The 26,238-nt window shown below is 47.3% G+C and overlaps 7 protein-coding genes across 8 annotated transcripts; 3 read left to right on the top strand and 4 right to left on the bottom strand.

Moving 5' to 3' along the window:
- Positions 1–896: 896 nt before the first annotated feature.
- On the bottom strand, positions 897–2,056 carry DFL_001945 (uncharacterized protein; the record flags this gene model as incomplete). Its single annotated transcript, XM_067630654.1, has 3 exons — positions 897–1,548; positions 1,695–1,738; positions 1,808–2,056. The coding sequence occupies 3 exons, from the start codon at positions 2,054–2,056 to the stop codon at positions 897–899; spliced, it is 945 nt and encodes a 314-aa protein (XP_067493277.1).
- A 998-nt stretch (positions 2,057–3,054) lies between these two features.
- DFL_001944 (uncharacterized protein) lies at positions 3,055–4,828 on the bottom strand (the record flags this gene model as incomplete). Its single annotated transcript, XM_067630653.1, has 4 exons — positions 3,055–3,384; positions 3,446–4,456; positions 4,526–4,600; positions 4,658–4,828. 4 exons carry the CDS (start codon positions 4,826–4,828, stop codon positions 3,055–3,057), a joined length of 1,587 nt encoding a protein of 528 aa, XP_067493276.1.
- A 2,052-nt stretch (positions 4,829–6,880) lies between these two features.
- DFL_001943 (uncharacterized protein) lies at positions 6,881–7,441 on the bottom strand (the record flags this gene model as incomplete). Of its 2 annotated transcripts, none has more annotated exons than XM_067630652.1 (2): positions 6,881–7,180; positions 7,403–7,441. In XM_067630652.1, 2 exons carry the CDS (start codon positions 7,439–7,441, stop codon positions 6,881–6,883), a joined length of 339 nt encoding a protein of 112 aa, XP_067493275.1. The 2 variants fall into 2 exon arrangements, with proteins under 2 accessions (XP_067493275.1, XP_067493274.1); XM_067630651.1 differs by having other exon boundaries at positions 6,881–7,177.
- Positions 7,442–7,722: 281 nt separating this feature from the next.
- Positions 7,723–8,157, top strand: DFL_001942 (uncharacterized protein; the record flags this gene model as incomplete). Its single annotated transcript, XM_067630650.1, has 1 exon — positions 7,723–8,157. One exon carries the CDS (start codon positions 7,723–7,725, stop codon positions 8,155–8,157), a length of 435 nt encoding a protein of 144 aa, XP_067493273.1.
- Positions 8,158–12,956: 4,799 nt separating this feature from the next.
- DFL_001941 (uncharacterized protein) lies at positions 12,957–15,167 on the top strand (the record flags this gene model as incomplete). Its single annotated transcript, XM_067630649.1, has 3 exons — positions 12,957–13,442; positions 13,534–14,539; positions 14,701–15,167. The coding sequence occupies 3 exons, from the start codon at positions 12,957–12,959 to the stop codon at positions 15,165–15,167; spliced, it is 1,959 nt and encodes a 652-aa protein (XP_067493272.1).
- A 5,181-nt stretch (positions 15,168–20,348) lies between these two features.
- On the bottom strand, positions 20,349–22,355 carry DFL_001940 (uncharacterized protein; the record flags this gene model as incomplete). Its single annotated transcript, XM_067630648.1, has 5 exons — positions 20,349–21,004; positions 21,061–21,163; positions 21,223–21,755; positions 21,862–21,986; positions 22,162–22,355. The coding sequence occupies 5 exons, from the start codon at positions 22,353–22,355 to the stop codon at positions 20,349–20,351; spliced, it is 1,611 nt and encodes a 536-aa protein (XP_067493271.1).
- Positions 22,356–24,043: 1,688 nt separating this feature from the next.
- DFL_001939 (uncharacterized protein) lies at positions 24,044–26,142 on the top strand (the record flags this gene model as incomplete). The annotated part of the gene is made up of 10 exons (XM_067630646.1): positions 24,044–24,110; positions 24,172–24,233; positions 24,296–24,397; positions 24,459–24,600; positions 24,661–24,753; positions 24,828–25,195; positions 25,246–25,403; positions 25,461–25,916; positions 25,984–26,037; positions 26,115–26,142. 10 exons carry the CDS (start codon positions 24,044–24,046, stop codon positions 26,140–26,142), a joined length of 1,530 nt encoding a protein of 509 aa, XP_067493270.1.
- Positions 26,143–26,238: the final 96 nt, after the last annotated feature.

The following is a 26,238-nucleotide window of genomic DNA, read 5'->3' as shown; positions in this document are numbered from 1 at the left end:
ACAGCTCGATTTGATAGTTCGATGCTTTGAGACGAATCCTAAGAGTGTCCTAATCCACGGACGCAGACACGGACACGAGTGGTGGTAGAATATGAATCGATAGCTGCTTTACGTAAGTAACGATGGTATATCCATTATGGCCGCGACGTGTGCGATCGATGCAAATGGGTTTGTTTGGAGTTTGGTTGGGCACGAAGCGGCAGGCGGTAGTGTGAGCAAGCTAGAAAGAGAGATAGCCTGAGGGGCCGCCCAAATAGCCAACCAAAAACGAGCAAGGTTGGTCAGCTGGGCCCTGCACTGCACCGTCGCACAGCGCAGAAGATATATATATTATATTAGTATCTCCTGAAGCATATACTCGAGTAAATAGCTATGGAGATATGTGGAAAGGAGTATCGTATACGGTGTCGTATATTGGTTTAAATTTAGCTATGTTATAAAGGTATCGAAGTTAAGAAGGATGACGGAGCACCCCCACTCCGCAAGGCAGTGGATATGTCCCTGGCTTTGTTTGACAACCGCCTGATTATGCCGTCATCGCGCTCCCATTTCACTCTCGACGTTGTTTCACTTGCGGTTCTGCTTAGGTAGAAGTGGGTCCGCGGATCCGACGCATGTATTATACTCCGACATGTTCAAAGGAATAAATCTACGTATCACCCTACCTCGAGCGCGCGGGGCTTTCCTCGCTTGCAATAGAATTGCTATTTAGTAAATTACGATCGCCGTTTTCCTCTTGAGCTTGTAAGTTAGAAATTTATATGATTAATTAGTTTATAATATATATCTAATACCCCTAACAAGTGCATCATATAGAATTATACAAGTGCAATTAACCCTCATCATAACCCAGATCGATGACGGGACCAGATCCATGTATCCCATCACCGTCAATATTAATAACCATTCGGTGCCCGACTAATCAGTTGCACATGCTGTTCCGGTGTCCTCGATTCCAACTCCCACGTTTGACTCTCCCCAGAATGCAAAGAAGTCGGTAACTCGGTCCGAACTTGTTCCGCAGAAGCCTCAACGGGCCTCTTATCTTCATTATAAAACTCTGCGGGACCCCCTGCCGGAGGCGGTAACATCGGCATATCGCCATAATCCCTTCTCTTCCTGCTCTTCCAAAACCAGATTAATGCGCCGAGCAGAAATAGCGCAACAACTCCAACGCCGGCTCCTATTCCTGCCTTTGCGCCAGTAGATAAACCCCCTCCATCCCCTCCGCTTCCACCCTCCCCACTATCGCTAGTATTCGTCGGCCCATTCGTCTGTGTCTGGCTAACCGATGAACTGCGAGTATTCGAGCTAGAGCTGGGAAGGTCAACGGACCTCCAGTTCAATTGGAAAAGTGGCGCGAAGAATGTTTGAGTTGAGATTTTTACCACGCTGGCTTCGCTGTTTTCGACGGTTGTGTAGCTGGTCGGGATGATGTATTCCGTGGGCGACCTTACGAAGCCACTACATACAACGGCGTCGAAGGTGGTGGATGTCGCGGTGAAGACGCAGGTCTGTGCACTTTCGGCCTGTTGGCAGAAGTAGCCGCTAGGGAAGTAGTTCATTAGCGCTTATACACCCGTTGATCATCCAGCCTAATTGTATCCCGAAAAGCATTTCGATATGCATCAAATACATTTCAATCACGCATGCGCGAACATTATGAATCGAACAAAACTCCAGTCTTCTCTTACCTAGGACAGCAACCAATGGCAGTCTCCCCCGCTGTTACAGGAAACTGAAATTGAAAATTTCCTTGCCCGCCAGAGGTCGTCGAGCAAGCAGGCGTATGTCCATGAGGACATACCAATCCAGGCGAATAAAGACCCCATCCGTTCAACGCTCCAGGAGTACTCGAAGTAGCCGCGCCTGTAGTCCACGGCGGCCAACAAAATGACTGGTCAATTGGACCAAGGCCCCTGATACACGTCTGGGCTTGCCAGGCGAAGCAAAAAGAATCTGCGGTGCAATAGATCGCAGGTACCGTGCAGCTCGGATTCGGCGTGAAAGTTGTAGTCAGCGGACCGAGAACATTACGGGTTGCTGTCGATGACATGGCGGCGTTGGGCTAGCACTCGGTGTGAAGACCGAAGGGGGAATTAAATATCATCACAGGCATGTCAGCCGCAAAATCCAAGACTTCTCGGCAGTCATCATGAAATTAGCCAGGGCTTTTAGCCAGAGGAGGCATTGGTTAGCCCACATCCAGCCTGGTCAGCTTAGGGGATACCTCTGATTATTTAAAATTTAAAAAGAATATTGTATCCATAACAAAAGCTTGCCGATATAAGAATGCATCAAAATACTTGGATTCAAATTTCTCTGCTTAAATGTTTACATCGCCATATAATAACCATCCTCACACAAACCACTACCAAACCAAGAAGGCTTGATAAAACAATCTGGAAAACAGAAAAATTCATGAATTCAGGGAAAACGAAGATAATATAATATATGTTTTGAGAAACCCCCCAGACCACTTTTTTTCAAATATCAGGGCTTGAGGGGGTTGTTCGTTCAGGAACGGAAAACTTTTAAAAGAGAGGTCAAAAACAGGTGCCACTATCACCACACCCCAGAATAAAAGTTACAAGAAACGAAAAGGGACCAAGCGGAAGAAGAAGAAGCTATGGACATTGAAAATAGACTATGACAATGCACGGAGAAAAATCAGCATGTCAGAAAATGTAAAAGGTCGCTTTAAAAAGAATACATTAGAGCAATAACGGACGGGAAGAAACGACATAAAAACGTGGCCCCATAAAATGCATGAACCGTTTACACCGAAGAAGCCCATGAGAAGGTGAAGAAAAATATGAAATAAAGTAAAGAGTCATAAAAACAATTGTAGATGGTTAGAAGAGGGGTTGGGGGATGACAGCCCCGTAGTAGACCGTAAGGGATGAGGGGGGCGAAGTTTTTGAATGAAAACAGTTTAAAAAATTTTTGAAACGAAAAAAAAATCACGCCCTGAGGATTTTGGATGAGTTGGGATGTTATAGAGCGGGAGTAAGTAGCAGTGCGTTACTTAGTGCGGGTCTGTCTATCGAGCCGCTAGTTCGAAGACGCCGCAGCACCACCTCTGCCACCGCGAGAATACTGTCCTCCTCCACGAACATTCCCGCCTTGTCCACGTCCACCGCCAATGCTATTGCGGCTCGTGTCAAATCGGTCTCGATCGCCTGGACCGCGCTGGGAACCTCCTCGGCTGCCCTGGCGTTCGCCGCCTCGAAGGTTAGAACCACCGCCACGTGGGCCTCCGTAGTTCGCAGGCCTTGGTCGACGCTCTTCGACATAGATTATCTGGCCGTTGATGCGGTGTGGGTTCTCCTTGGCGGCTGCGAAGAGGGCAGCTCCGTCGGCAAACTCGACAAAGGCACATTTCTATTCATAAATATTAGCTAGCATTCAAAATGGGATTCTGTAAGGCATGAGGATATCATACCCTCTCAAGAACAATTTCGACGTTGTTGACGGTTCCAAACTTCTCAAGCGCCGCCTTGAGGTCCCTTTGCGAGACTTTATCAGTCACGCCTTTGACATAGGCAGATCCGGCATTTTGCGGGGCACCAGAGATCGAAACTGGACGATTCTGTCGTCGAGATTCGGTGGTTTGCCAGCCGCTATTGGCTTGGGAAGATGGACCAGGTGTGGCGGTTGGAGCAGGAGCATTGGCATTAGTATTGGCAGCGGGGGTGGTAGTTGGGGTTGCAGCTGGGGCGACAGGTTGGGTGGCGACTGGGGCAGTTGGGGTAGGTGTCGTCTTGGAGGCCAAGAGGGCAGCCCAGCTGGCTGGCTTGGCCGGCTTTGGTGGTTCCTGTGGGACTGGTGGGGGAGCTGGGGTTTCCTTGACGGGCTCGGTCACGGTGGCGGGAGCTTCGGGAGTTGGCTCTGGCTCAGTGGTTTCAGGTTGGGGAGTAGGAATAACCGGGACGGCGGGAACAACAGGAACGGCTGGGGTGACCGGGGCGACAACGGCTGGTTCTTCAACCTTCTCAACCACCGGCTCGACAGGGGCCTCTTCAACCTTCTCAGCCTCTTCCTTGACCTCTTCCTTGACCTCTTCCTTCTCCGGAACTGGTTCCGGTTCCGGTTCCTCGGGTTCTTCCTTAGCCTCAACCTCGGGCTCTTTCTCTTCAGCAACAGGTTCCACCTCCGGAGCTGGGTCAACTGGGGCTTCGGCGGTTTCCTCTGGCGCAGCCTCAGCGGTCTCCTCCTCCTCCTCTTCGTCCTTGAGGTACCTGAAGATATCATTTAGGACAAAGTAACCTCGTGGGTTGGTCTGCTCAGCAAGGAAAAAGGTTTGGGCAAAGCGCTGGCTAGATTCAGAGTTGTTGATCATATCTCCAATGACTTGAACAATGATACCGCTGTCCAAACTGCCCTGGGAATCCACATTGGTGACCCTGACCTTGCAGTCATTGAAAGCGAGTTGTTTGATACGCTCGGAGATTTCCTAGTTGCCACCATGTACACGTCAACCTAATGTTCATCGAGTTTCCAAGGTATATTAGATGATACTGACATTGCGTCCATGGGAAACAGCAACATTTTCACCTTCAAGGCCCCATACGAAAGAGGATTTCTTCTGATAGAACAGCTAATCAACAGGGTTAGTACGTAATCATCGCAGAAGCTGAGGGATCTTGGGACTTACATGTAAACGCTCGGGTGATCCATTAAGAGTAGTGTAATAAGATTCAACAAACCACCAACCGATCTCCTTAGGGCTCGAGGTGGACTGCTGAGTGGTAGGGGGAGGATTGCCATTAATCGTGGCAGTAGAAGTGAAAACTTCAGAAGCACCGTTGAGTGTAGTAGACGACATTATAGTTATAAGTGTGGGAGTTAATGGGAGAAAAGGTTTGAGGTTGGATAAAGTTGTGTTCTTGATATACCAAAAAAGAAAAGTTAGAACAAATCATAGTACTCCGGCTCCAACATGACACGGGAAGCAAAGAAGATGAAGAAAGAGATTAAGAGATAGCTTACTTTTGTTCAGACGGGTAGCCCGTGATGTAGAAGGGTTCCCAAGAGTATAAGATAGATAAGGACGAGTACCTTTTGTAGATAAACTTCAGAACAGACAAACGGATGAGCTGAAGAACTACTATAAGAGAGAATCGAGAACAGAAGAGAAAAAAAAGAGTTGACGTGTGTTGAAAGGAAGATGGGTATAAGAGCAACAGCAACGAACAAGAGAAAGAGACGACGGAAGGGAGCAAGAAGCAAGAGTCTGTACAAGAGACGAAGGAGATAGAGTCGGAGGAGAGAGATGTGATGAGAAGAGTCGGAAGTTTAGTGGACGATACCTAATTACGGTAGATCGAGACGCGAGGTCGTGGTGGGGGTATTGATGGTGGTGGTGGTGGTGGTGGTGGTGAGGTTGAGGTGATGGTTGTGGTGGAGTGGAAGTGAAAGCAGAATGGGTGATGTTGTTTTGTGGAGGAAAAGTTTCAGGCACAAAAAAAAAAAGAGGAGGAATTTTCTGTGCGTGCCGTGTTGTCTGAGATTCCCCACAATTCCAATGTATCTTATACAATACTACAACAGCCAATAGTCACCAGCAATGCCGAAGGCAATCAAGTTCGTTATATTCTAACAATCAATTATTTGGGACAAAGGCACAGCCAGATTCTTTGTTCCGGCTTCAACTTTGCAATTGTTTTGTTTCGTCTCTTTCAATGTGCAAACGGGAGACGCTGGAATGCAAGTGCGGAAAGTAGGGTTTGCCTGCAGACTAACCACAACGATTGCTTGACAGGTGTTTTTTTTTTTTTTTTTTTTTTTCCTTCCCCCTTGCCGCCCGATGACAATTCACAATCCAGGGACTTGTGTATAGGTCGAGGGATTCAATGATATTCCACAGTTATGTACAGAGAAACAAAAATGCTTATATAGCCTCGGGAAAGGGGCATCATCGCACCAGCCCTGCAGACGGGTACGGATCATATCTGACTATGATATCAAGGTTGCATATGCTTATCGATACGTACGCACATGTCAAGGGCATTGCTTCAATTGCCTAGAACAGCAACATTAGAGGAATCCCCGCGTGATGATCAATCTGAACTCCAGATGGAGAGCTCCGCAGTCGTCACTGGTGATGACCTGATTTTGGCTGGTACCAATGTGAGAAAGAGCATCGGTGCCCTTGTCACTATGTACAGAAACTCTAAGTAGACGATGGATTGGCTGTTTATGCAAAGATGGACTAGCCTCGATACTACCGTTCGATGGGGAAGAAGCCACTGGAACATCGCTTTATAGGGCTGACATCTTCTGTCTTTTATGCATAAAAATGCGGTCGGGGACTGGCAAGTGTACCCTCGACCGATGGTATGTCCAAGTATCCTCTACCTACATAACAATACAAGACCATGAATCGTTTAGAATGGAGTGAAGAATATTCGTTGGTATAGATGGTAAGACCTCCTAACATAACTAACCTAACAAGACCGAACAAGACGTACAAGACCCAAAACGCAAAGGAAATGCAAAAAAAAGTAACCATGACATGCTGCCATACTAAAAAACGTGGCGAACGAGGGAAGATATATCAAAAATCTGAAAAACGGACGACAGGAACACCCTCCCAAAAAGAGACCGACGATCCAGAACATAGGAACTTCAAAAACCCAATCCATTTTTTTTTTTTAGCCTTTGGTTCCTGAATGAAAAAAGACTTTCCGATTATCTCGTTCAAAAACGTGACACCCGATTAAACTTTATCCAACTATAGTGCCCCCAAAGGTTGCCGAGATGGAGGTAAGTGTGGTATCCCACGCTTCCAACAGAGCCCCAGACTCTGCAGGGCGCATTGGGATCGATGGTATGTTTCGACTTCAAGGTCGCTCCCCTAGGTCAGGCAAAGTACCCTTCACTGAAGGACCTTCTTTTTCCGAAAGACAGCATCTTGTCCTGTCATTCTCCTTCCTAGTGCCCTCTCGAGTTTTGCGCCCAATGCAAGTTTTCCTAGTTCGCCGCCTTTTTGTTCAGTCAAGACGAATCGCTGTTCCTGAAGACGTGGAACATCGAGTTTGTGGAGGCAATTTGTGATTTCTAGGATACCGGCCTCTCGGCTATATTGCGATGGTGTAACCGACGGGGCACTGCTGGAAACAGCGGAGAGGGTAGAGGCTCTCCTCTTCGCTTTCTCGGACATCATCTGTTTTTGCTGCTATCGATTCGTGATATCGTTAGCATGACGTTGGTGGAAATTTACTTGGCTTACTTGAAATTAATTGCGAAACGGGACGGAAACAAAAAGGGAAACAAGGCGACATTTAATGTAAACATAAATACTGGCGCGAACGGGCACGACGACAAATATGCCACGAAATTGTAGGATATCGTATAATATCGTATGGATAGCAAAAGGGAGGGAACGATGAATCCTTACAGCGAGAATTGGGCGGTCAGAATCTAGGGAGGTGGTCATTTTTGGGGGGCTTTTAGTAGGTCGCAAGATTGTGTCAAACAATCAGTCGTATTAGGATCTGTACGGATAGACTGGCGCGATTCGCAACGGTATACGTATAGTCAGATGAACGGAGTATATAGTAATTCTTACACCAAGAAAAGATATCCAAGATAAATGGGATGGAAGGTGAGGAGGTTTTAAAAGGTCAGGAAGCTGGGCTGGGGCCCAGGACAAATATAAGCCTTGGTTCGCATGGCAGCAAGCAAGCCCCGGCCGGATGATTAGGGGACACACCCAAAATGCTGATTTCCGAATGGACTAGGCTGAGTCGCAGCACGACAAACTTCTGGATATTGGCCTTAGAAGAAAAGCGCGAACCGGGGCTAACCATGATGAAACAGCAGGAGGGGTGTTTTGGGACCACACCACATGGCGAACATGTGAGCTTGGTTTGCAGAGCCAAATTTACCCTCCAGAACGTGGCATTTATTACCTGCATGATGAAAAATGTTAAAGTCGGCTTCGAAGGGGAAGGATTGGAGCATGGGGAGCAAGGAGAGGGCGGGAAGTCGCTGTCCTTCGACATACACAGTAATGCTCGTCGAACCCACACCTCCATCGAAAAGCTGGCTAAACAAGGATGGGAACTTTCTGGCGGCCTGAGCACCCTCAAGATTGCCAGTTTAAATGGCCGTGAAAGCAAGCGAAAACTGTTCAAAAGGGCAGTGGTTTAGTGGAGGAGCACCTCTCCGAGCGGTTTTAGAAAGAGCGAGAGTAGCAGTGATTTTCGAGCGCAATTTCTGCGTGCGGTTGTTGTAATAAGATTGAATGGGTCCTGAAGAAACAGTCGACTATCGTATGGAGGGTAATGCCTGTTCACAGTTTGTTGCTTGTTACGAAGCTCACGACGGCATGCGGGCCGCGACCAGGCCAGGAGCTGCTTGTATGATTGCTGCATCTGTAACACCGCTTTAGTTATCAAAGCCATTTCCGTCACTGTCAAAACCCTCATAAACGATACTTAAAACGGGAGGTCTTCGGTGACGATATTTCCCCAGAATTTGATAATACAAGAAGGGTTTGAGGAAGATAAGGCGAGGCACTGAATGCCGTAGCGAACCCCATACAGCTAAGTTTGGCGGATTTGACGTTTCTCTTCTTCCAAAGGGGCAACAGAAAGGGCCACGTGACCAGACGACAAGGAACCGAGTTCGAGTTCACAGAAAACCAAGGCCGATCGAATGCCCGAATCGGCACTGTGGAATTATTCCAGTACCGGACCAGAAAACCGTTCTCTTCCTGAAACGAAAGTGCTGATCACGGGATCCTAGCCTAGCTGTTTCCGTCATATTGAGTAACCCGAGCCTTGGTCGAGCCGAGTCTAGGGATCTCAAGATTCGAACTTTTTAACTCTCGCGAACGAGATTTCGAAGACTGGTAGGTTCCGGACCCTGTCCAACCTCCGGCTGAGATTTTGTGTAATGCATGCATCAGACTTGGATCGAGATGCAACAACAGACTGCCTTCTTTGTGGTTGAAGAGTAAGCCCTTCGCAACATTAACGTCAAATTCCAAGGCAAATACCGAATTCACTATTTCAAACGTTGCAAACCAAAGATCAGCGAAGGCTGCTTGATCATCGGTGTAAGAGGATAATGTACCTACAAAGTACCGCGGCCTGCGAACTATACATCTACCGGCATATGCCGTATCGGTGTAGATGCATTTGCCGTCCAGCAAGGAAAGAAAGACGAATGTTGTATACAAAGGGACGGCAGCCGGTTCGTCCCGACGTTAATGCAACACAGAACCCGAACAACTGGGTACATTGTGCACTTAAGTTGCATGCAACGGATGTTAGAAACTAAACTGAAGCTGAGATCGAAAATTCATGGACAGGCTATATGGGTTATCGGTTCTTCTTTCCATCGGCCTGAATACAGCTGCCAGAGCATCTGACCTCACCGTTGACGCTAAACGGTTTTGGGGGCTACGGCTTGCACTTCAGAATCCAGAGTCGAAGGCAGCAACATTTCAATATGCACAATAATGGTGGCTTAGACCTTTGGCGACATTATGTCCATGGTAAACCTAGAATTTTCAACTCTCACATTGTTTTTTTCACAATCTCGCAACCGATAAGGATCGCATAATTCGCTGTCACATTGCAGATGCAGTCTTCCAATTCGCTAACCCCACACTGCTCAAATCTCCTATCAGGTTTTGTCGAGGGTACCTGCATGAGGGTTGTCTTGGAATGGATCCGATATCGTAGGCGAAAGGAGTGGTGTGAATCCCAATTGACAGGTCCCCAGGCATCGCATTGGATCTTCTTCATGACTTGGAGAAAGTACCTAGGTCTTGCTTTTGATCATCGAAGGCTGCCAGCTGGGTCTCACCTGCAAGATGCATGTGCATATCGTCCAAATAAGTGGTGTCCACTACGATATCTTCATCGATTGAGCCATCCGACTAATTTGTAGCTAGGACGGAGATATCAGATGCAGACCCTCGGGATGTCTGGGGAAACCCCAAAAGGGTGACGGACCCCCAAGCTTGCTGACATAGATATCCCACATACCCCATACCGAGTATTATATCGTAGAATTGATAACAAGCTGGAGGAGGAGGAGGGAGAAAAAATTTAAAAAAGCAGGCTAACTCGAAATCTATTGGATACCAATCGAGCTCTCATGCATGTATGTATGCACGCTATAACCATGTAGTCCTTCTCAGGCACCGGTTTTCGATATCCCTCTTGTCGGTATCATATCCCCAGAGAAAATTTTAAATACGAGAGCGAATTGGCAAACCAAACGAGCATATAGTCTAATCATCGCAAGTTCAAATGCAATAATGGGGCCATCTGCACTCTGCTGAGTAGGCACCCAGTTTTGCGAGCATCGAGTATCCACGCACCGGCTCCAACGGACAACAAAATGCATAAGGCTTCCCTTTGGCAATAGAAAATTTTTTTTCTTGTTGATCAGTTGCAAATATCGCCCGAGACGAGATTGCTTCATCGTCTTTTTGGCCGAGGGTCTTGAAACATTGGTGCGGCAGTGTCTCCACCTGAGTAGATGCATCGATGAGGTTTATAGAGGAAATTTTTGCGGCACCAGCCACTTAATACCACGGAACCGGAGCTTCTAGCCCTTCAGGGTTCCCGAGCCCCAGACTACAAGGTTCGTATTGGCTGAGAATTGGCCCCAGGAACTAGTGAGCTAGTTAGGTGTCGGCGATGGGAGCCGGTCGAACTTTATGTTCGAACTACCTTCCGAAGAATTCTATGGGGTTTCCATGACTAATTTAGAGCTCGATTCCGTATAGCTGGAGTGCTATTGTCTTATACGCCCCGCGGATATCGATATGTGACCGATTAACCGCTACTCCGTACGAATGATATCGATTAGTCTACGTATTATAGTACTAGTCGGTCTCCTAGGCCAGAAGAAATCCGAAACCAGTGTTGATTTATAGTTCGGAAATAATAAAAGCCAAAGTTGAGAACGATTTAAAATTTGAACTAAATCACGGGCCAAGCAAAAGGTCATTGCAACGTCGTTGGTGCCTGTTTAAGTTACCAGCCTGTCAGACCTCCTGCAGCCCTCCTGCAGCCACCGTGGGGACTCATCGTTGCCGGTAGATGGTAGGTAGGTATGTTATGATATTGGGTTGAGAAAGTAACATTAGCATGCTGTAATGGAGTGCTAATGGGACCCGCACCCGTGACCGTTTGAAATTTGAACGAGCCTTGGTCTTGAAATGAAAATTTATGAACCAGTTCCTCGTTACACCAGACACTACCAGACCAGACATTACCAGTATGCAGGCGTATATGTGTGTATGTGTCGTATAGTATCGTATATTATGCATTCGATTCGAGTCAAACAGCCCTCCACCAACTTCAACCCAGTACCTCACGCCTGATCTATCGGCTGAGCCCCTCCTAGGTCCCCCTCACCGATCGTCGGAGTGTCGAAGCTTCGGTATATCTCTGGACGCGAAAAAGCCAAGAGGATGGAGCATCGACTACCCGGATCTGGATCTCTCCCAAGTCTGGGAAACGAAGAAAGATGCATTGGGCTGGCAAGCAGCAAATGAACCGCAACCACTAAACTGGTTGAAGAAGGTTCGGCGAAACACGGGAGTCTTCGTCCCCCCATGCCTCAGTGCTCACACCAAGGATCCCTTTTTTGGTTCAAAGCTTGGGGAATGTCAAAGCCGTAAGAAACTCTAACGCAATGGAAACAGGAATTTGGGGGTACATGCTTGTACGCTATAATTTTTGTGCTCGCCTCCCGAATAAGGACGTCCCCCCCGCTCAAGACATCCTTTTTCCGATTCGACAAATTTCTCCCGACAAGACCTAACTGTGGAATTCGAGAAGGACACGAATAGGAAAAAAAGAACAGGCCTTCTGAATATTTGGTAGGGCCCTGTGCCCGGGGAGAGGACGACCTGGCCCTGTCGAGGAAAAAGCACGGCTACTATATGCACCGGACAGGCCTGCCGGACAGCCAGGAGCCAGTCATCCATCTCAGTACGCTTGATATATTCTGAGCTGAGGGTAGGCAAATACTTTGTTCCAGACGTTTCACTGCCAGAATAGTTTTTTTTTTTTTTTTCTACTGTTGTTTTCAGTTGCCTGCCTTATTCAATCTTCTACCGCTCATTTTTATAACCACATGCATATATCCAGCAGGAACCCCTTCACAGTCGAAATCGCGATCCCTTCTTCTTCTTCTTCTTGCTCTTGATCTCTGTCGACCATGCTTCTTTGGCTCTGGACTAGGTCATAGTTATCATACTTTTTATTATTGGACACTCGACGATAGGCTGTTCAAAAGACTTGATTTGACGAGACCCGACTGACTGACTTGCGTGCTACGAGCATACGTACATTCACACTTAATAAACCCCTTCATTCCCTACACGGGGCCAAAAATAACAGGCTGTATTGGATGGTTGCGGTCCGGCCAGCCAGCTGCAAGATTTCAAGCACAGAACTCAGAAACCCAGCATTTACCTATCGCTAAAGGCCGAATCCGTTATCGCCAGCAAGCTGCTAACTGAGACGACATCATTCCACCACCGCCATAATCTCTACTTTCTACCTACTATACTATACCGCTGGGTACTTACCTAATATTATATACCTCAGCTCCGTCTATAGGCTTCGAACTTCAATCATCGACCCTTGATCCCCTTTCATTCATTTCAGCTTCGTATTTTTTTTTCTGGCTCATGGCATCACAATATCACTAAATAGCTTCGTTTCGCCCCGTTTCGGAGATCCTGTCCAACTCAACTGTCAATTTTTTTTTTAGCCGGTGACGACAAAGCTACTAAATCCAAGACACCAGCCGTCCTCCAACATACCAAAAGAATTTGTTCCAAGTCGGCGTTTGCGTTGATGATTATACATTCAACAACCCACGGCAGGAGACCGAATTCTCAAAACCTATCGATAGACATCACTAGTTCCGAGATTGACAGGCTGACTCCCTTAGTCGGCCAGCGGGGCTTCACCATGAGCAGCAACGTCAACCCGGCCTTGTGGCCCAATGGAATGCCCGACGGAGATGAGGAGTTTGCGGATTTTCTCGATCTGGGCGATTTCGGGATAAATTTCGGCCAGTTTGGAATGGACATCGATGGTACTCAGCAGGGCCAGCAAGAACAACAAGATGAGTCCCAGCAGGGGCAGCAGGGCCAACCAGGCGGTGGTGCTGGGAATGATATCACGATGGAGGATTTCTCGAACATGCAGCGAAACTTCACAGCGACTTCCCAACCTTCGCAACACACGCCACATCTCCAGGTCCAACGACAACAGTTAACGGGCCAAAACCTGGGACTGGTCACAGTATTTGAACATCCACACTCGCAACAGAGCCTTTATGGTAGGGCTATAATACCTCCGACACCTTCGAGCATGGAACTTCACGCTGGAGCCCATAGTATGACCAACTTTCTGGAACAAGGGAACATGTATCAGAACATGGGTGCTGATCCTGTGAGTGCCTCTGATATTCATTCCCATCGTAGTTTTTTTCATCTCTAAAATACCGTGATTGCTGATTCCGAATTTCATGACGTTGTCGTAGATGGTTTTTACGCCTCTGGGAACGCCTGCGGTCACCCCGCTAGATACATCGTTTAGGGTGCCTGAATATGCCGTATCCGGTGCTTACTTTAGCCCGATAACATCGCCCGCTCTCGATGCTCAGGCTTTGGGTTATATGCAAAGAAAGTTGCCGAAATCGCCTGTTGAACCCGCGGAACCAAGTAATTTGAATCCAAAGAAGACTGCGGTGAGGAGAAAATCTGTTACAGGGCGAGCACCAGCTCGGGTGGTTCGCCAGTCTCCAAGTATGAAACCACAACCGGGACGACGGAAACCTGCATCGTCGGTGCCGTCGCTCGAGTTGACAGATCCTGCTATTGCGGAGATTACATCGCAATCGCCGAGGACGCCGGCATCACGAAGGGGTGGTTTAAAGATCCCGAAAGAAAATCACATCCCATCGAGCAGAGATAGTTCGTCGGCGGATTCGATATCTCCGGAACCACTATCTGAAAGTCTGATGCCACCTCCGCCTGCTCCAAGTTCCGGCCATGCAAGATCACCTTTGATTTCTGCCCAGCTAAACCAGGAGGCAAATCTACCGAACCTGGTGCAACCTGGACTATCCGTCGTATCCGTAAACCAGGAAGCGTTGCCGATGCAGAAGACTAAAGGTGGAAAACCGGCAACCCCCGCATCTTTAATGAATATGCCAAAGGGTATCGCTCCTAAAGGATCACAGGAGCTGCTGCAGGCGACACTCATCCCGAGCATTCCAGAAAATAGACCATCTTCCGGAGCAACAAGTCCTTTGGATGAACAGATGACTCCACGGTTGTCGGCCATTCAAAGATCATCTACAAATGTTACACCTAGCTCATCTCCAATGATAGAGCCGAACCCGGCAGGATCTGATAGTCGTCCACCGTCCGGGAGCCTCAAGGCCCGAAAAGATCCAAAGGGACATTCGAAGCGTAGCTCGATAAGCGCAAGCCCGGCCCTACAACCACGAATCTCGCCCAGTATTAAACCCCTACTTCCCGAAGGTAAGCTTCCAATTTCCCCCAAATTTGTCTACTTACCCACACGACACGACACCAAGACATGCACATACGAGTAGACCCCCCCCCCCCAACTCGATGTAGGGGAATAAAAAATTTTCGCCTTCCCCATGATCATCCGCTAACGATTTCCGATGTTCGAATAGGCCTATCCGTATCCCAATCTGCGCTCATCCTTGCATCTAAATCAAATTACGAGCACATTGTTTCTGGAAATCACAGTCAGCTGGGCCTGTCATATCCAGAACATCTTGCCACCAACCTCACCCATAAACGTACTTCGCATAAGATTGCCGAACAAGGCAGGCGAAATCGAATAAATAACGCCCTCACCGAGATTGCTTCACTTTTACCCCGGAAAACCCCAGACAAAACTAACGACGCCGCGGGTAATGCTCAACCGGGAAGCAAGGCTAGTACTGTCGAACTTGCTATCGAATATATCAAAGAGCTGAAGACCACCCTAGACGAGACTACATCTAAGCTCGCCCGGGTTGAGGCTGAATTAGCGGCCCTGAAGATTGAAAAAGGAATTCCACTTGATCAACCCAATGCCTTGGTTGACAAGGGGACGGCCGAAGACAAGACGGATATGTCTCTGACAGATGCATGAAGTACCTCAGGCACCTCGATAAGAAAGGATAGTAGCAAAACTTACTTTCATTTCCTCCCACGTTTTTCTCCTTGATGCATACCCCTGTTTCTCATGCCATGCCGGCGCAATAATTGATGACAGCCTCTGATCTTCTTTTAATTTTTTTTAAAATTTTTTTTAACTTGCGCAGATACACACACAGAGATGATATCCCAAGACGCTTTTTGGTTTGTTCTCGCTTTATATCTCTTCGGTAATAGTGTTTGATCGAAAATGGATTGATACTTTTTTTGGCAGGGACGACTAAAAGCTTGTGTATAGTACCTGGTTTTCTTTCGATTTTCGAACGTTTTTTTGTGTTTGTCGGCTTTTTCTTACATCGTAGGATCGAGAATGGCCTTCGCTTTGAGATCTTGCCTTCCCGGTAGGGCTATTAATACTGTATATATGATCATTCAGCTTCTTCACAACCTTCTGGCGAGCCGGAAGCACCTTTTTTTTTTCTTTTTCTTCTCTTATCAGGACGGGTCGGTAATGTGGATCTGGGGGGTTGGAGCGGGGACCCAAATAGCCTTATGATATTTCACTGTCTTATGTTATAATGGCGGATCGATAATTTTTTATTTTACATGATTGAAACGAACAAAAATACCAATATCAAATCATCTACGAGTCTTGGCCCATGAGGGCTCCACTTTTTTCTCGTGTTATAATGTATCCGATACGTAACCAACAAGAATGAGGCGTCCGGATTCTGCCATTTCTCTTTTTCTAAGGATCAATTCTCCCCAGGAATTCATATCGCATTTTGAGATTTCCTGGCTTGAAGTTACGTTTCTTGGGGTTTGCCGTTGATGCCGCTGGCCTATCATGATGCCTCAATTACCACGTGCGGGATTTCAACCGGCATTTCCTTTCTTTCTTGGAATAGAATACAAAACTTGGCTTAGCTGGGTTTTCTAAAGTGACTAAATACAGATGATAATTCTCTTTCAGAACCAAAATGGGATTTTTGGTTAACTTCTGTTTCTTTCTCCTTCTATTCTAGTTCGCTAGATGTATAATTAAAGATTTAGATTACCCTTGGATCGAAAATTTTCGAAACTCGACGTACATACGACCGACTGCCCCCTTTGAAAGGACTCAATTTCCGATACTGGTGAAAAAAAATTGAATGCAACGACGCCCGGTAGGAAAATAGGACAGGAAGCGGAGAATTTTTTTGCTCGGATGCCCGGAAAGGCCTTTTCTGGCTGGGGGGTGGGCTAAGGCTCAGCTCAGCCTCGAGCATCTCCTGCTTGCTCATTTGAACATCGGCCGACAACGAACCATTACGATACGATGCATGATGCCTTCCGGCAAACTAGGCAGACGTTCTTGTCGAAAATTTTCAATCCATGGCACATGCACACTGTAACCAGCCGATCGTCCCTCGGAGTCTGGTTCATCCGTCTTGGATATGTTGCCACCAAGTTACTTTGTCTCCGACGCTTTGCCTGCCCGCTCCCTTGATTGACCGAAGAAGGGTTTCCCGTCACTGATGCGTCTTCGTTCTTGGAGCCTATTTCGACATCCTACTTGGATAGCTATCCACTCTAGCATTAGGATCGTGACGGTGTTCCGAATCCTACTATCGCTCTCACCTTCATCTGCTACGACACTATGATCTGACCGATGGCAGATCCCTTACACATCCGACTGGGGAAACTGATCTTGAAACTCAACCTCAACGGATCCCAATAACCTGCCTCTATACTAACACGGGAATACTCTCTACAAGAATACCAAGCAAAGCATTCCCATACCATCGATCTCTGAATATGTCTTCTCCGGCAATGGACAATCAGCCCCTCGATCTATCACAGCAGCGAAGACTAAATATTCCTTTCAATGGATATTAGTAATTTCCTTCCGACAAATTTCACACAGAAGCCATAGTACCGTTGGTATGTTACAGTTAACGAGTCACCAGAGTCAATGGTACCTATCTCTGTCGCACTGCTCTATTAAATCCTCCATCGAGAGGGGAGACATATGGTCGTCTTCATATTTTTACGCCACAATTTGATGGTCTCTTTCGTTTTTGTTTCTCACTTCAGAGGTCTACGATTCAACAGAAATTCATACCAGGGCTTCTGAAATCTATATTAATCCATCAATAGTTAATGGTTGCTTCAAGCCGTGCATCCACCTCTAAGTCCATGCCAAATTGATCTACTTCAAATTGTATTTCATCTCCGAATAACGACCCAAACTAGGATTAATATATATTTTCGAACTCTTTATGCGTGGGAGCACATCTCACAACACTTTATATGCCTCAAAATCCAACAATTTCGGTTGTCTTATATGCACCACTAATCTCGTTCTCAGCACCTCTGCAACCACACCGTCAAAACCCAACCACCCAGCCAAAAGAGAGAGTTTGTTCCAATATATGCTTATACATACGACTGCGGCTGTAAATTAGCCGTCCAACAAGGAACAGACGTCGGACGTAAAGAGAAAGCTGCACACACCAAAAAAAAAAATAGACACATGCATAACATTGACAGACAAGACTTATCGCTAAGGGGGAAAAATACGGGGAACCTCGGAAGGAATATCTATTCGCTCATTTCTTTCTTTTTTAAAACAAGACAAGAAATACTTTGCCAGGGGGATGGTGTGTCGTGTGCCATCTTTTTAGACCCTTCGGTTGTGCGACGGAACGGCCCCAGATTTTTTCGTTTTCGACGACGGGTAGCGCCCAGGATGCATTTGGGTGAAACTTCCCACCCCATTCCAGGGGGCTTCGGGGGGTGCATGATCTTCTCCCGAATGTGGCAGCTGTATGAAAGCTTCACAAAAACGGGGTGGCGATCTTGATTGCCAGGGGAATATTCCTTTCCGTGTGTGTGAAGATGTGGGGGTAGTGGGGGATATTGCCGCTGCAGCTTACCTATGCGGACGTCAGGTATTGTGTCCCCGCCTCAAGAGATGTAAGAACGCGAGATCGATTGCCGCGCGAAACGGGACGCGGCAGATGGAACGGGATGGTGGATTTAAAGCCCAGGCTCGGTGCATCCGTTTAAGAGAGAGGATGGAGGAAGGACTAAGATAAAACTAACCGCAGAAGAGGTAACCAGCGCTGCAGCTGCTGAACATATACAAAACACCAAGATGTCGAGCAAAAACCAAGGACAAGAATCTTCTCGACTCCCCGAACAGGTCTCGCGCTTCGGCTCCATCAACCAGATGATAACATTACCGATTCGATTTCTTACTGTTATCTCGACAATTCTAGAAATGGCACTTGGTAACCATAGGTACCAGATAAGCCGTCTCAACCGGCGCCGGAGTTAACACTAGTTAGACCGACCCAAGTTACTTACGTTCAATATAAATTAGGTTCCGCAACAGCATAAGATGAGGGAAATACTTACAATCGAAGTATTCAGACCGAGCCCATCTAACACCAACCTTCTAGAAATCGACGAATTGATTTTTTTTTTTTTTTTTTTTTCAACCATGATTATCTGCACTCTTGCTTCCCCGCCGGATGATTTTGCTAATATTTAGTTCGCTATACGTACATGCATACTTTGCCAGGCTACGCTATACCGTACATATGGTTCCCCCCAATCGCGATGGCTTCCAAGAAGAGCCGGGCTAGGGTGGATCCATTTCCCTTAACAAACATCGTACATGCGTGCTTTTGATATAATATATGCGAGATGATACACGTTCGCACGTCCCCCCCCGAATACCCACTTGCACCGGAACACAGGGGAAGGGGGATAGATTTCTATCCCGTAGGAGCGGATACCACGGGCCCTCGCTACTTGTTGGGAAACGAGGGATCCGAGACCAAATCAGGGCATCTAGGCTATATCCTGGGGGACAAAGAGTCAACCCAGGCACTTTTATATATTCTAAGCGGGCTAAGGATGTTAACTCTTGCAACTCTTGAGTTCAAGATGTACGGGTGATACCGGTACCCCCTATAGCATTCATCAGATCATAGGATCCGAATCCAAATCCTTCGATGTACATCTCATCGTATATGCTACCAAGATCGCTGAATACCGAAGAATAGCTAGTAAGTACCTTCACCTCCTACACTCACTGCTATATACAGTACATCCGAGTACAAGCCTCACGAATTCCAAAATTTTACGATAAAAAAGTAAAAGATAATTGTAAAAAGGTAGTTCCATTTCATTCACTTTCGTTCCCCCCATAGCTATCGGAAGCCCTCTTCCCCTAAAGCCCCAAAAATCCTATCATAAAAAACACCTATTCCATCCCATCGCTTTCCTTTCTGTATACACCCCACGATTCCCATTCCATTTAAGATAAAAGCACAGTATAGCCCCGAAAAGAAGAAAGAAGAGAGGAGAGGAGAGTATTAAAACTAAAGTACAAGGAATGTTCGAAAGAAGAAAAGTACAATGGGTTTCATGTGTGTTTTTTTACTGTCGGAAGTTGGGATCGTAGATAGTTTTTTCTCAAGCATAGCCATTGGCACATTCTCGAAGGAACTCGTAGGACGTTGTCAAAGGTACACTGGATGAATGGAAGAGGGGAATCCGACAGGAAATATAATATGCGGAAGGGCGATTCCGACAGGGAAAGAGGGGGTTCAAGGGAAACGAAAAGAGGAACTAGATAAGCCTCGTCATATAGACGAGACCCACGGGGCCACAGATATAACCCGAAGAGGAAAAAGAAACTAGTTGCGCAAATGCCCTCCACCGTTGAATGCTTGAAATGCTGCAGATAGAAAAGCGAAAAGAGGAAAAAAAAAAAAAGAAAAAGAGTTTTTGGTTTCGCCGAATAACGCCGTGTCGTTAACAAGGAGACCCGATATTAGACAGAGAGGAGAGAAGAAAGAGAGAAGAAAAAAATATTAGACAGAGAGGAGAGGAGAAAAAACAAAAAGACGCAGATACGGACTCCGATGGATGAAGAAAGAGAATTATAGTAAGACAGAGGCAAGAAAGGGACCAGGTCGTTAAAGTCGTTAATTGTATTTGTCGTTAAAAGGAGAGATGGAAGGATAAACGAAAAAAAAAAAGAAAAAAGACTGCGAGGTCCTGTCGTTATAAAAGTGTCTGTACCGCCAGCGTTGCAAGTGTTGTAATGCCAGTCGTGATTTCATATGTTCATTAAAGGTCGTGATAGAGGGTAAAGTAGGAAAGTGCTTCGAAGAATAGCTCAACGGATTTGATCCATGCCGTCGAGAAGACTCAGGGTGCGAGTCTTTGTTTTGTCCTTGGTGAAACAATTCCAGAATCGAAGGGTCTCGTCACCGGCACCAGTGACGATGACTTGACCATCCGGGCTCATAGCCAGATACAATACCCTGTAAGTATGACCAGTGAGAGAAACAACCTGCTGCATGCTAGGATACTTCCAAACGACGATCTGATTTTGAGAGTATCCATGGGTGGAGACGATTTCATTCGAGTTCTTTGACCAGGCAAGGTTGCAGACCTGAGAGCCAGTATCGATCTCATTGGTGGCAACCCCGCGGAGCGTGTCCCAGAACTTGATACGGCGATCGGCAGTACCACCGCCGGAAGCAAGGGTGCCACGGGCGTGGGGAGACCAAGCGATTGCCTTGACGGCAGCTGTATGTTCGTTGAATTTGTACAGTGGGGAGGTGTTGGTTTTGTCCCAGACGTAGAGGCGATTGTCGTTGCCACCAGAAGCAAGCTGGTTGTCATCCGGGTTCCACTTAAGACCACAGACCTCTTGCTTGTGACCAACCAGTCGAGCCATGAATTGGTCCGGAGTACGAACGTCGCGGTGATAGATGGTCCGATCTCGCGAGCCCGAAGTGAGGATGTGCTCGTTCCATGCCAATGCACCTGTCACAATATTAATACAAGAATGTAATAATAATGCAAGGAGTCGGATAACTTACCAACACGCATTGTGTGTCCGGTCATGGTTCGAAGCCTGCGGCATCGTTCGGCATCCCAGATCTGAACGAAGCCCTTGTTGGTGCCAATGGCAACGTGAGATCCCTGCAGGTATTCGTTAGTATCGAACCATGCAAACGGCAGAAAGTGGCGGTGACACTTACACGCTGAATCCATGAGACGCTGGTGACAAGGTCTTCACCAAGATCGCAAAGTTTTGTAACACGACCGGAGACCGAGTTCCACATGTAGACGGAGCTTCCCAGTCCGACACCGAGGATATTGGTGCTACCCCAATCAACAAGATTGAGGTAGAAGTCGTCGGCCAAGTCGGGAGCATCGAGGACTTTGTACGGAACCTTGGAGACAGTGCGAACCTGCCTTCGAGGGGAGAGAAGCATCCTCTGAGAGTCATAGCGGATAGGGGATAGAGAGTAGATATCTGCCCGAGGGTCCATATGGCGTCTGCTGGTAGACCTGTTTGAAACCGGAGAGCCGTATGAAAGGATGTTGGAAGAGCGAGGTGTGTGTGGGATATCAAAGTCCACGGCACGTGTGCTTTGATGAATAGAAGGAGGAGTGGCAACAATGGACCTCTCGGTGTAGTTTGTGATTTCTCGACTATCCGGAGCTTGCGGGATGGTCGGGAAGATTTCACTTTTGAGGACAGACTGATATGTCCTATCCGCTTGTTCCTCTGCAGGGTTGTTAGCCTATGACTTTTCATATATTCGGGTGGCGGGGCGGGGCTGCTTGTTGCTGTCCGTTCTATCTTCTTTTGAAAGGGTAGATATTAAACTTACTTTGCTGGTGATTCAACTCTCCGTTCGGAGCTCTCTTTCGAGGCTTTGAAGGAGTAGAAGGGGATCCGGTGGCTGTGGCCAGGTTGAAGGCTGCCTGGATATCGACATCTCTCGATGGGATATATCTGTATGGGTTTTTTCGAATCCTCGTTAGCACCATTGTACTACTGTTACCGAAGGTGAGATATAGAATCAGGGACGCCACCAAGCTCGCGATACGAACTCGTTCGCCACCCCTACCCTATCCCCCCTCTCACGGTCCAAAAACGTCAGAAAAGAGAGAAAAGGGAAATATCGTACCTATCGCCATACACCTTGATTCTCTTACGGGATGGGGGGGTGGCAGCTGGCGTTGAGGCGACTTGATTAAGTCTGCTCATCAACTCGTCTGAATCTAGATCGGATCGATCACCACGAGGGGTGGTTTTTGTGGGAGTTTTTGGGACGACCCCAGCAGAGCGTCGAACACGACGGTCGAACTCCGTACTGGCCATTTTTGAAGGAGATAGAGAGAGAGAGAGGTATGTAGGTTATATGGGGAGAAAGGGAGGGAAGAATACAACAAAGGGGGGTGGCGGAAGAGAGCCTTGCAGACCCTAAGTTCCGTTTTCGGACAGGCTTAAGAGATTATATCACGGAGACCTATCACGGGAAGGAGAGGATATTGACTATCGCATGTTAGCAGGGAGGACGACGAGCAATTCACATCCACCAGACAGACAAGTGAAGATACTCACAGGGAGAGGAAGAGGGAAAGAAGGTATCGGTCGAGCTAGCGATTCAACACCAAACAAACACAAGAAGTCGGATGGGGTGGTGATGAAGTTGATGTTGAGATGAAGGTGGTGGTGGCGGTGATCGAGGTGGAGAGGGTGCGGGTGGGTTGATTGGAAAGTTTTTGTTTTGTTGATTAGATTTCTGGCCGAGTTACGACCGGATTGATTGGACAACGACAACGGACGACAATGATGCAAGTAAAGTGTCGGTCGGACGATAAGAAGAAGATGCTGAGATTGATTTCAAGTTGAAAGGTTCGGGGAGTGGGATGAAGTTGTTATATAGTGGTTATAGGGAAGTAGAAGTAGTCTGTAACTGGAATGATGATGGGAAGGGAGGCAGGGCTGTCAGGGCACTACTAGTAAAGAGCGTAGCCATCAAACACACAGCAGACAAGACTTATATAAGACTTATATAAGACAAGATGTCTGTATTAAAGGTGGAGCGAGGGGGAAGAGGAGAGAAGGGAAGGAAAAAAAGAGGTGAAGCTAGGAATCGGGCGGAGATGCTGGTGGTATAATGGGACGTAGAGAGGAGCGATGAGTTGAGTTTAAAGGTGGTTGGCCATGAAACCTGGGAAAACGTAAACATAGCGAAATTACCCAAACAGGAAAATGGCCGCTATGATTAGCTCCAATCAGAGCCCCCGTCACAATAACAACAACAACAACAATAACAACACTCGCAACACAATCCGTCCAATCCCATGTTCCTCGAACCGGTACTACCAGGGCTACTGGAGGTGGGGTTTTGGGTTGGGTTGACGGTGGCAGCAGCCCTGCCAACCTCCTTGTTTACTTTCTGCAAGGGACCGACAATAGAGCCTGCCAATCGAAGACGTCTACTAAAATATATACACAACACGACCCGCGATGTTCTACGTTTATATTCCCAATCCAGACAAAAATATCGTATGAGGCGACACAACACATCCCTAATTGTCCCACTAATTTTTAGAGGTTAGAGTGGTCCTCTATCGATAGGAAGAGGCTTGGAACAGGGAGCGGGATGGTTAATCCTCTCACCCACGCGTAATCCCTAAACTGTCTTCTCCGCGCGTTAAATGTATCATGCTCACATGATTCCTATTATTGTGTACACGTACATCCCGTCGCCCTATTCCGATTTTATCGCCTGCGAGCGATTGGCAATTGTGATTTGTTAAAACAGAAAAAGTGGGGAACCTATCCTAACGAAGGCGGAGGGCGGCTAACCACGTTGCCGTTGAAGATAAGGATTTCTATTTGCAGAAAGGACGAGAGGAATTTCCCTGTCCAACCCCACATCAACACATCTTCACATGCACTTTACCACATCATACTTGATCGATTATCCGTGACACCATTCGTACATTATACCCCCGGTCCAATACCAAGGATATTATCAGATAGAAGCTTTCCCAAAGATGGCATCATCCGCTTCCAAAGCCTTCGCTCAGGGTCTCATCGACTTTATCAACGCTTCTCCAACTCGTATGTTGTATATATGCATGGATACCCAATATTGAATCGATACCTAACGAAGGAATAACAGCATTCCACGCCGTCGATACCGCGAAGAAGGCGCTTCTCAAAGCTGGATTCAGTGAAATTAAGGTCTATACTCTCTTCTGTATTAAATTTTTAATCGAAATCTAACTTTTAGAATTAATAAAAAGGAACGAGATGCATGGGGCGGCAAAGTTCTCAGCGGCGGAAAGTACTTTCTCACCAGAAATGGATCCTCGATTATCGCTTTCGCTGTTGGGAAGCTGTGGAAGGTACTTGCGTACATAAACCAGCCTGTGAAGAAAAGGAGTACTGAAGATGATATCGTGACAGCCCGGTAACCCAATGTCCATTGTCGGCGCCCATACGGACTCCTGCGCTCTCCGATTAAAGCCCGTATCCAAGCGAACGACCGAAGGCAATACGTTCATGCAAGTCGGCGTCGAAAGTTACGGTGGTGGATTATGGCATACTTGTTAGCTTTCCTTCTCCCTCGGACTTTGAAGGAAATGGAGGTCTGATGAAGGTCGCGTAGGGTTCGATAGAGATTTGAGTATGGCCGGAAGAGCTATGATCCGACAAAAAGACGGAAATATCGTTTCGAAGCTGGTCAAGATCGATAAGCCGAGTTCGCTATAACCTCCTCCTTCATCCTTTTGAGGATACGTGTCGGTAGAGTTATCGGGCTAATATTAGAACAAGTCCTCCGAGTACCAACCCTCGCTATCCATCTCGACCGGCAGGAGAAGTTCGAATTCAACAAGGAAACCCAACTGTTCCCCATCCTCGGCCTCATTTCCGCCGAATTGAACAAGGACGGTCCAACTCCTGCACCGGAATCACAAGAAAAGGGACAGGGTACGGAGGAAGAGAAGGCTGAGAAGCCATTCTCGCCGTTATCTTCAATTACGGAACGTCACCACCCCGCCATCGTCAAGTTGATTTCGGATGCTACGGAGTCTCAACCGGAGGATGTATTGGACTTTGAGATGTTGCTTTACGATACCCAGCCCGGTACTTTGGGCGGATTGAACGAGGAGTTTATCTTCTCCGCTAGACTTGATAATTTGGTAATGAGTCGCATTTATCTATTCGTGATAACGTGGCTGATATCATGTAGGGCATGACGTACTGCTCCATCGAGAGTCTGATCGCCTCCGTCGAGGCGGAAGACGCATTGGACCGAGAACAAGGCATCCGCATAATCGCCTGCTTCGACCACGAAGAAATCGGCTCCCAAACCGCACAGGGTGCGGACTCAAACCTCCTTCCAGCGGTGTAAGTTCAAACCCATTTATAAAAATAAAAATAAAGGAAAACTGAGGAGAAATATAGTGTCCGCCGCCTCTCCGTCCTCTCCGGCGACAAAGATTACGACTTCGCCTCCGTCTCCTCCGCCACCTCCCAGACCTCAACGGCAGACCACCTCTTCTCCCCCACGACCACCTACTTTGAAGAATCCCTCATCAAATCCTTCCTGATTTCCGCCGACATGGCACACTCCGTCCACCCCAACTATCCCGGAAAATACGAATCCCACCATCGACCCGAGATGAACAAGGGAACGGTTATCAAAATCAATGCGAACGCGAGGTATGCTACCAATTCCCCGGGGATAGTGTTGGTTCAGGAGTGTGCTAGGGAGGCGGGGGTGCCGTTGCAGTTGTTTGTGGTTAGGAATGATAGTAGCTGCGGAAGTACTATCGGACCCATGTTGAGTGCGCAGATGGGGATGAGGACGTTGGATTTGGGGAATGCGCAGCTGAGCATGCATAGTATCAGGGAAACCGGGTGAGTTTTTCCAACCCCTTCCTTATCATACGATGGAGCGTGCGTACTGATACAATGGTGGGAATAGCGGTGCACACGACGTCGAACATGCGATCAAGTTGTTTAAGGCGTTCTTCCAGAGGTATACGGCTTTGGAACCTACGATCTTTGTGTAGATCCGATGTATCTCAAGAGCGATGTATTAAAAGTTTGTATTAGAAGCAGTACAGACCGACTACCTAAATGAATGCACGATGGGCCCTTTCTTCGCAGACCCGCTATGACAAAGCATAACCCGTACCAAATAGCCATAAACTCCAGCAAGAAAAGAGAAGAAGAAGGA

The sequence above is a fragment of the Arthrobotrys flagrans genome (genome assembly GCF_004000055.1).
Source record: "Arthrobotrys flagrans strain CBS H-5679 chromosome Unknown unitig_3, whole genome shotgun sequence".
NCBI lineage: Eukaryota > Fungi > Ascomycota > Orbiliomycetes > Orbiliales > Orbiliaceae > Arthrobotrys > Arthrobotrys flagrans.
The sequence above is the reverse complement of the archived record's forward strand: the minus strand, read 5'-3'. Positions and strand labels throughout refer to the sequence as shown.